Source organism: Amaranthus tricolor, chromosome 10 (assembly GCF_026212465.1).
Source record: "Amaranthus tricolor cultivar Red isolate AtriRed21 chromosome 10, ASM2621246v1, whole genome shotgun sequence".
Lineage (NCBI taxonomy): Eukaryota > Viridiplantae > Streptophyta > Magnoliopsida > Caryophyllales > Amaranthaceae > Amaranthus > Amaranthus tricolor.
This window is the reverse complement of record NC_080056.1, coordinates 6391943-6403057: the sequence shown is the minus strand read 5'-3', so window position 1 is coordinate 6403057 and position 11115 is coordinate 6391943. Positions and strand designations below refer to the sequence as shown.

At 31.9% G+C, this 11115-nt stretch overlaps 1 protein-coding gene across 1 annotated transcript; it reads left to right on the top strand.

The window, feature by feature from the left end:
- Positions 1-793: 793 nt before the first annotated feature.
- LOC130825575 (cysteine protease ATG4-like) lies at positions 794-10039 on the top strand. Its single transcript, XM_057690863.1, is given in 8 exon segments — positions 794-1221; positions 1223-1347; positions 1428-1513; positions 1618-1668; positions 1876-2068; positions 2071-2127; positions 2130-2244; positions 4228-10039. Coding segments are annotated over 8 exon segments (756 nt in total). The 5' UTR covers positions 794-1147; the 3' UTR covers positions 4283-10039.
- Positions 10040-11115: the final 1076 nt, after the last annotated feature.

Sequence of the window (11115 nt, the reverse complement as noted above, 5' to 3'; positions counted from 1 at the left end):
ATGGCTAAAAATTATGAGCATTAGAGAGTTCAATCAACTTGAGGAAAAGAAAATGAAAAGATTTGAAGGATGTTCATGCATTCATTCCATTCTAGAATGTACCAAATAATTAAGCATGAATTAGAATTAATTAACCTAATTAATACTAATTTTACAAGCCTATCATGATAATAATGTATTAAAAAAAATATAGTCCTCCTAATTTAAAACTTATTACTACAAGTTGGTCAAAAAAATAGATAAATAACCTAGGACATATAATAGTAGTACATAAATTTAATTAAAATAATATATTAACTCAACAACAACAACAACAACAATAATAATAATACTAGTAATAGTAATAATAATAATAATAATAATAATAATAATAATAATAATAATAATAATAATAATAATAATAATAACTTGCGCACATTTTAAATCACATTATAAAGCATAAAAGAGATAGTTATAATAAATCACAAATAATATCATAATAAATTATTTTAAATTAAAGACTAGACTTAAAGAAAAGTAACTAGAAAGAAGAATAAAGTGGAAATTATGCCATGGAGAAAATTCGGGGCCTTATTGCCAAACACCTCTTGAGTGAAAACAAGACTTACACATGTCAAAGGTATAGTGTGTTGTATTTTGTTTTTTTTGTATTAGTCTAATTAGTCTAACACAACAAAAAATAGTAATATTGAATTTTGCTCAAATAACTAAATTCCTTAAAAATTTATAATAATTCAAAAATGATATAATTTGAGAAGTTATAAATTTTTTATTTTAACTGTATTTAAATTAATTTATATTCCAATTTCATTTTTTTTAATTGTCTAACATTAAAATTAAATCAAATCAAATCAAAATTTTTAAATAAAATCATTATTCAACGGTATAATCGATTGCTAGTTCTATTTTCGATTCCCACTAATTTAAAACGAATTTCTCCAAATCCTTCCGATCGCAAATGATCATCATCATCAGCTAGGGCTTCTTCATTTTTGTCTGGATTTTTCGTTTCCAGTGTCTTAATTTTTGAAACCCGTGGTGAATTAGGGCTGAATCCAAATTCCAGTTCGCCGAGGAAGGTCATTGGAAGTAAGCTAAGATTTATCGTACTAGTAGGAATGGATGGGCGGCTGTTGTAAAGAGAAGCATGACAAGCGGAACTATGTGGAGGATTAAAGAGCATATGTTCGGGTTTAGTAAGTCGAATGTTATTACCTTTACCTGATATCTGGTTGCTCGGTGTTTGTTTTAAACTTGATGCTATTGGTGGTGATCCTGTTTCTAGCAGTGGATTTGCTGCTTTTGTTGAGGATTTTTCATCCAGGATTTTGATGACTTATAGAAAAGGTTATATGTTTTTTGCATTTGTGTGTTGTAATTTATAAATTTTGAAAGTTTTGAGATGAATTATTATGTTTGTTTTTTAGGGTTTGATCCCATTGGGGATTCGAAGTATACTAGTGACGTTAATTGGGGATGTATGCTTCGGAGCAGTCAAATGCTTCTTGCTCAAGTGCGTTGATAGAATTTGTTGTTAAAATAATTAGTAAACTTTTTGGGTTGGTAATTTGTAGAAATTTGTGGATTTTTGATCATATTAAGTGTTAAATTATGCAGGCACTAATTGTTCATCGTTTAGGGAGATCTTGGAGAAGAACTGTGACTATGGTGTATTCATCTGACTGTCTTTTCCGTTATTCTTTATCTGATAAGATATTTTCTATTAAACTTATGAGGAATTGTGTTGTTGCTTGCATTTCTACGAAACAAAGAATTACAGAGAAATTAAATAGAATTGATATTGTAAAGATGATATGTCTGTTAAATCATAAATAAAGTTGGTATGCGCTATAATGGTAAATTCATTCATTACAGCAAATTGAACAAGGGTATCTTGAAATTCTTCACGAGTTTGCTGATTCTGAAGCTTCAGCTTTTTCAATCCATAAGCTTCTAGAAGCTGGGAAGGGTTATGGTCTAGCTGCTGGGTCATGGGTTGGACCTTATGCCACATGTTGTGCTTGGGAAACTCTGGCCCGTGTTGATAAAGTTAAATTGAATAAATCATTCCAATGGCTATCTATATTGTTTCGGGTGATGAAGATGGTGAACGCGGTGGGGCACCTGTGTTTGTATAGAAGATGTATATAGCTGCTGTCTTGAGCATTCAGGTGGTGCAGCTGGTTGGACGGCCATTCTCTTGCTGGTTCCTCTGGTTCTTGGACTTGATAAGCTTAACCCCAGGTTGGTTATGTATTCCTTTCTTCATTCTGTAGTTGTAGTCCTTTCTTTCGTTCCATACTTTTGAATGTTTTTTGGTTTTTATGGAGAGCGCGAAGAGGAAAAAGTATATCATGATATAGTCTTTCGGTTCCTTTCCTCGTGTTAAAGGAATTCCATTTTCTGAAATTTACTCTAAAAATTGAATGATATGCAATTTTTACTCGTATGGTAATTATTTCCTGTTCTCCAATTCTATTTTTGGCTTGTGTTATATGGTTGTTTTGGAATGGTTGTTGGTGATGTTTGTGTAGGGATATTGCATATCTTTTAATGTTGTAGTCATTAATTATTTATCAATAGGTCACTTCAAAAAAAAAATATATTATTAATATTAGCCAACACTAAGTTGCTGTTACAGTCATCTAAAATACTTTCCCTAAAGCAATCCCATCTGTCGTCAATCACTCATAACTTGCTGCAATTCACAGTTATTTCTAGTGCATAAACACTTGTGTTTTCTTCTTGATGTTTTTCTCCAATATTCTTGAGTCTTGACTATAAAATTAGACAAACTTGCATCTGGTTTTAAACGCCCAACTGGTTATTCTTATATAATTTACAAAATTTAAAATAAAATAATTAAGCTAGGTCCAAAAGAAAATTAAATGGCAAATGTCAAACAAAAGAGATAAAAGGAACTTATGTTGGAATCATTTAGATGTAGATAAAGGGAGAGAAAGGATAATAAACCAATCAGCTTGGATAATATAACGTGATAAAGAAAAAGAGAAAGAGGAAAAACAACATTCAATTAACCTAGTGTCATTATGTAGCTCCCATTTGGGCTCTCATTAGGCAGGGAGCCAGGGAGTTTCATGTACTCAACTTTATCCCTATGATAATAATAAGGTTGTTTGTGATTGTATCTTAGTAAAATATCATTGCAACTTCACATAAATATGAAATGCACATAATTTGATAATCCATTATAATCGAAACTAATGAACTTTAAATCTTTTGTCCTCTCCAAATAGGCAAAAGGAGAAACAACAATGTCAAAACCGTAATCAATTATTATACTTTGACCTAATTTCTTAATACTAATTTACGATTGAGGAGAGTATCAATTCCAATGATCATCCACATATTCTCCATGACCATTCGATCCTATGTATTGTCATATATTCCCATTGTTTTATGTTCCTATAAATTTCAATTCATTTCATTCTCCACTCCATTATTCGAAGCATGCCTACCCCTTCTTTTTTTAAGCACCTCAAAGTTCCAGCTTTTTATTTTTCTAACTCGTGCGTTTTTTGGTCTTCTTTACATATGACCAAACCAAACGAATCAATTTTATCTCATTTTATCTTTGATATATGTGACTTCAATATCTTACTTATGTCTTCATCTCAAATTCTATCCTTAATGGATGACATGTTAACTCTTAACATATGCATCTCAAGGGTACCACAACACAATAGAAATTTCCCTTTAACCTTAGTTTGATCTTTTACTACCTTACATTTTAGCCACGCACTAATGCTATGAATAAAATCTTGATTAATATCAACCTGAAACATTCACTTGAAAGGAGCTCTTGTGTATGAACTTTACAACAACTAGGACCTATGCTATAATCATCGTGCCAAAATGATCTTAGTTTGAGTTATTTTTAAAACCTTCCGATTATAATGTCTATCTCAACCCCATATCTACTTTCGTCCGCTGAACAACATGGGCCATGGGCTTCCCTATTTATAGGTCTTGTTATATTGAATCTTCATTTACTCCTTACATTGGTTTGAATATCTTTATGCATATCTTGGAATATATTAATATACTTATTAGGCATGCATTTCTTTGCCATAAATCACACTAGTATGTCCCCGTCTACATTGTTATATGCCTTCTCCGAATAAAAATCACATGCAAGTCCTTGATCATATTTGCAATTTTTAGATTTATTTGGATGTTATTGTGTTGATATAATGTTGCTACCAGGTATGTTCCTTTATTGGGGCTACTTTTACATTTCCTCAAAGTATTGGAATCTTAGGTGGGAAACCTGGCGTTTCAACTTACATCATTGGCGTGCAAGATGAAAATGCGTTCTACCTGGATCCACATGATGTACAGCCGGTAAATGTACACTAGAATACCATTTCTTACATTTATTTAACTGTTTACTGCAGCGAGGTATTTTAGGTAAGGAGTCGATTGTCATGATCTTTGCTTTAGGAAACTAAATTGTAAAGTATCTTGGAGTTTTGAGGCAAAACACTGTTTCTTTTTTCAAACCCTTACAGTTTAGTGCAGTTCTCATCTCCAAGAAATTCTCGTCAGTGGAATTGCTAGAGTTGTGTTTGGGTGACAATACACAGCTCTGATCTAGGATTTAGAGTGAAATTCTAGATCGAAATTTAGAATTATCAGTTTATGAGGAAAGAATTAGAGCATAAATAAACTGACGAGGTTAATTAATAGCTAATCAACTGACATGGATTTCATTGATTTATCTCTCTTATCATCAGAGAGAGAGAGAGAGAGAGTTGGGTGGAAAACTTAGTTGGAGCAAGTGAATTACATTAGTAATTGCTAATTGTATTCCTAATTAGTCGCATCAATCAAATCAAACCCTACCTCCCTTCTGGAGGGAGCAACATAGGGGGGCTGATAGAGAGCAAGAGTTACTATAAGGTGTATTTAAAAGATTTTGTTATCTTAATATGAGCACAAATTTTTAGGTTATTAGCATTTTTAGGTTGAATATCTTTTAAAGACTTCTTAAGCTCTAATTTATTGATGCTACGTACCATCATCCATGAATATTTTCTTTTAACTGTGATCATTTGACACTTGATGCATTCTTGAACTAAGGCAACATCAATTCAGATAGGCTACATGGAGAATCAAGAATGTGGAAAGACAAGTGCTTATTAGTTTCTGCTCTTTTTGCATGAAAATTAAGTCGTTTAACAATAAGCTTGTATAGTGTGTATATTCATGTACAACTTTTTCTTTCCAAATTGTATCTAGACTTTCTCTTTCCAAATTTTTTCTTCGTTCCATTCAGTTGTTTATGACATGTAAAACTTGATTTAGTATGTATTTCATCAATTCATGTACTCATTTTACAAGAGAAAAAGGAAAAAGAAAAAAAAAAGTGTGTACATTGCTCAATTTTCTTTCATTTATGTTCCACTTCAATAGCATTGGAATTTTATAATGTTATAGTTGAGTTGTTTCGTACTAAAATTACCACAGCTCATATTTATTCTCATTTGGATGGGTTCACTAGATGATTATTGACGATGGAAACTGGTTGCATAAGATTGAAGTAACTTTGATAAATCTGAAAGGTCTTGTCATGTACTTTGATAAACAATAGATCCCATAAGATAGTAAATACCTTTGATGCATCAAAAAGATTTCGACATGTACTTCGATAAAGAGAATCAAATAATTTTTTTGTTCTTAAACAGTTGTCAACTTATCGATTATGAATTTTTTCATACAATAACGCTCCCTTCTTTTTGAATCGGTGTCTTTTTTTCCATTCTTGGTGTTCTACATTGATGTTTAAATGTCCACTATATTCCTCTTGGGAAAAATTTTCTTTTACTCTTTTTCTCCCCACCTTTGAAGGGCTCCTTTCACTTTCTTCCTCTACTCTCTCCTTGTCGCAACATCCCACTGCTACAAAGTTGTTGTAAAAGTAATTTGGAATGAAGCGAGTAGCAATAGCATTTTTGGGAATTTTCTTTTGTTCACCAAGGTTACAAAAAATGGTTTTATTGGTATACGAACGAAGTAAGTTTAGAAGAACAAAGCTTCTCTTGAAATATAAGAATTCCTCTTATATATCTTGTTCTTGTATTCATGTGAGCGTTGTGACATCTAATTGTCCATTTATTACATGTCTATTATTATACGTTAGCAAAATATTCAAACATAAAAGCCTATTTGTCTTACAGGTGAGCATTAGATAATGGGATTACTTAATCTTTTTTATTTAGGTGTCATTGAATTCTCCCTTGATTGTTTGATACTACCTTCCTTTTCAAGTTAGTCTGTTTGATGTTTGGCAATATGAGCGACTTATTATATTTGACATCATAGAAATTGGTATTTTACTTTCTTGGTCTTATAGAGTTTGCCCCAAATATAGGTTGTGTGCAAATAAAGGAAGTGAAGAAAAAGTAATAAAAAGGTATACTTTATGAAGAAGGAGAAAAATGTGGATGAAATAAATAGGTAAATTAAATGTGTGGATGAGAATTAAAAAAGAGGGTGAGTCATGAGTCTCTATACCAAAAATAGAAATGTAGCAAAATTCATGAGAAAATAGTGTAAAGTCCGTGGGATAGAGGGAGTATACGATACCTTGGGTTTTAATTTTGATTGTGCCAAATCATGAAATATCAAAAAAAAAAAAATGAAAGGCACATGTATATTAACCTTAGCAAGAGAGTGTAAAACAGGACCTGTGTTGAGAGACGTATTATATCCCTTGATTGCTGAACTCTGTTGATTGATCTTTGATGCTAAAAATAAAGGGTGTTATTTTTAGATGCTCCTTACAATATTTGTTGTTTTGATTGTTTCTCATGTTATCTAGAATGGTTCTTTGGGTTGATGTGATTCTATAATTGTAAAAATGTTGCATACCATAGGTGCTATATTTATGAGTAGTGTTTGGAGAGTTAAGAGTAGGTTGAGTTGTACTTTATAATGATTACGACACAACTTTTTATAAGTTTTGTAGTGCAGCTTGAGTTTTATAAGCTTGAATCTTCCAATTGAATCCTGATCGTCCATATAGAACATAAGCTTGAACATTTTATGAAGATTCAAGATTTGGATCTATTCGGGCGAGAAGTTTTTGAGGAAAATTATGTTTGGTCATGCATTTTTCATTCGAAGTCGATATTGCTAGCTAACAAAGAACTGCATAGATGGTGATTGTTCGCTATGATGATGAGAATTCAATGTTGTTGTCCTAGATTGTGCACAATTTGTTTCACATATTTTAATTAGTCATCTCATGTACCGGTAGTATAATGCAAAGGTTTTCTGATCTTGTCAACTTATATAAAAGCTATGATAAAGTTTGTTTCCTTGGGTTTGATTTTAAGTTAAGATTCCAAGAGTTCTTTTAGGATTATAGTGTCAACTGGGTATTCTGTTCCTTTTCTATTTCAAAGAGCATAAGAACAATTTTGGGGGGATTGGAGATTTTCTTATGAGTAATTATTGTGGATTGGGACGGGATAATGATCTTTAAAAGATGGGAGTGATTTTTTCCTTTACCATTTTATGGTCTATATGATTAGAAAGGAATAGGATATTAGTGACCGATTTCTACATGTAGAGGTGCTATGGGAGGTGGTCTTTTTGGCGTCACTTTAGGCTGAGACACATGAATTATTTAACCATTGCTCTCTTGATGATTTATGTAGAAGTAACTGGAACGTGATAGTGTAGCTATCTTTATTTGCTTCTTGGGATCCCTCATCCTATATGTATGACGTATTTCCTCATCAATAGAAGTTTTTCCTTATCAAAAATACTGTTTTACATGATAGAAATCTGCAAATTAACTGTGATTTGGTCACATGGAATCTGTCTATGAGCAAAAATGATTTGGCAAATACAGCATAATATAGTAGGGAATTGTTCTAATATCAAAATGTAACGTCCTGATAGATAGCAGATTATTATGTGCAATAGAGAATGTTAAATATACTGTTGTGATGAAAGTTGATGATATTCTACATTACAAGTAATGAACCTTTTTTGAGATACATGAGAGATATTGCTTCGTTCTGGAAAGTAGTAGATTGCCTTGCAGGAGTACCCAGTTTTGAAGAATGAATATGATGATAATGTGATGTCGAGAACAGTTTGCTGAATCAACTATTCTTGGAAATGTTTAATAGCTGTAAATGGCTGTCATGTGTATATAAGTTAATGACTTAGTACAGTCTCTTTGCTCAACGTCTATCTTCCATACTTCCGTCGTCTTTAAAAGAGATGTCTCCTTTAAGCATTTCAGTTTATCAAACTACCAATCCTCTCATTTCCACAGTTCAGGATTCATTTTAGATTGAGCGATTTATTGCAGCTGAGTTTCTCTTTGCGTTTCTGGCCTTTTTCTTTCATGGTTTTCAGTTTTGAACAGAAAAAAGAGTATTTTTGGCAGTTCACATTTTTCCTATTGTCGTGGAAATTAAGTTCATTAACCCCTTGCAAACCGCTTTTGAATTGCATTTCAGGTGGCTTGTATTATGAAGGATGAAGCTTAGGTAGATACTTCATCATTTCATAGCAATTAAGATTTCCGTTAATGTATATATCCTTTGTTTTGTTCTTCTTGATTTTATTACTAATTTACTCCACTTGCACAAGTGTGATCCAGCACATTCCTTTGGAATCTATCGACCCTTCATTGGCAATTGGATTTTACTGCAGAGACAAAGGTACTCAGATATATGGTCCTGACTTCTCTGGCTATTTTATGGTAGTGTTATTTTTTGTGGGCCTTTTGCTTTTAGAGTTAACTACTGAACCAAAAAAAAAAATCCCTTTTCATTCCTAGCTTTAGAGGCCTGGTTGTTTCTGAGGCAAAAACTATTTCGTACTTATATAAGATTGTTTCTGAGACTAAAAAGTCTTAACACGTTTGTGCCATTGCGGCCGTTACCGCTATTGTGACGACATGTTAAAGAAAAGATTTTAATGGCTAATATATTTGAAAACAGCTTACAATGGCTGTTAATCAGTGTTTTCAATGGCTGTTAATCTACTCCTGACAAGCATGCACATAACGGGGTTTTCTGGAACAGTAAACTCAAAATCCTTAGAGTGGCCGTCAAAACAGACCGGCCTCATTTTTATTCCTTGTGCAGAACTAATCACCAAAATGAGTTCCATCTTGTTGCTGGACTGGCCACCTACAGTGTGAATATTTAGGACAGTTTATTAATAATCACCCTATTGTCATCTAAGCCAAACACCAAGTTCCATTTTGGCCACCAATAAAATAAAATTACTACTCTTATGAGAGACCGTCTCTCAAAGAGACGACTTCAAAACAAGAAGCTCACGTCCTTAGTTTCTTTTCAATTTGTATTAGTTGGGCTTTTTAGCCCATATATCTAATGCGTCTCTCGAAGAGACCGTCTCTCACAATAATGTGTAAAATAAATGAATTAGGACAATTCATGACTTAAATGTGCATGCTTGTGAGCTTGTGTGATGTGTTATGGGTGCAACTACTATGAGCCTCGAGGAGTGGATGTGTGGCATCGGTTGAAAGGGGATGCATTAGTACTACATGCTTACCTTTCTTTTTCTTTCTAAATTGTCGGATAGTTTTGATGATTTCTGTTCACGAGCCTCAAAACTAGCCGATGAATCAAATGGTGCTCTGCTATTTACTGTGACACATAATTGGAGCACTCCTAGGACATCCAACCAATGTGATATGACTAGCAATGGCGATCAAATTCGAGAAGATAATTCTTATGACATGCTGCATTCGAACAATGATGACGGTATGCAAGAGGACGAATGGCAACTTCTTTGATGAAGAATGATTCAGCTAGTTGTAGTCTAATTGGAGTGAAAATCAAATGTGGGTGTTTCAAATGTTGACATGCTAATGTTTGTGTTATTCTCTTGATTAATTTAGCATCTCCATACAAAAAACATTTTCTTTTTGTTTACTATTTGGAAGTAAATAGTATCTAGCAATGTGAATCCAAATAGTGAAATTTTAGCATTTGTAAAGAAAACATGGAGAAATAATTGGTCATTTTCATTACAAATTCGTTTATTTAATGGAAATTGTAGAATATTTTTATTGTTGAAATTCAAGGTGCAAATGACCACCGGCTAATTTTGATATTACATTAAGTGGGTTCAAAAAGTTACTATAACAAATTTTAAACGGACACCATTTAATTTATCACTTTATGTACAGTTAGCAATTTATATGAAACTTAAAAAATCAAATAATTATCATTTGACTAAGAATTTAAATTTTGGCCATGTTTTTAGAAAAGTAGTCATCTGTATTTGCCACAAACCATAATCTATTCAATACCAAAAAAGTGATAGCTTCATCATCACCATCCTACCCAGTATATCCCGCTCATTGTAAAAAAAGTTATAGCTTATAAAACATTATTACTCGTTCAAATTAATTGATAAATGGCATTATAATTATATGTACTATTAATATTATATACTTTTCTCAGTTATTTTTTTATGTCAAATTGATATAATACAATAATCTTAGTTTCTTTTATCATACCTTATTAAATATACTTAAATTTTTAAGTATGGAAAAAATCAAGTGAAGTCAAATAACTCCATAGCCAATTATGTGCTTCCAACCCTGCGAATGGGAACATGAAATGTTAGTTAAAACTTTCTATAAATACACAAATTTGCGTAGCAACCAAATGGATATGTGAATAATATTCCCTCCTATTCACTACAAATGAGATATTTATTTTTTGATATTATTTACTTATTATTCTTAATTTGTATTTTATTCTTAATTAAATAAGTGAGATCTTGTTTGATTCATCTCAATGTAAAGACTATTAATATCCACTTTTATAATGTTTCTTATGTATAATAAAAAATATTAAGTATTGAATAAATACATTAGACAACGTAAAAAAAAGTAAATATTCTATTTTCAGTAAATTAGAACGGAGTATTTATTTTGTTCAATTTATTATCTTTTTCCTTCTCTATATTCTACTTTTTTCAATTATTGCTTTTTTTGGGAGGGGAAATCTTGCTTTTGCAAATGGACATCAAATCCTACAATGACAGTGAACTATACATGAATAAATTTTGGTTGAATTTGTTGGA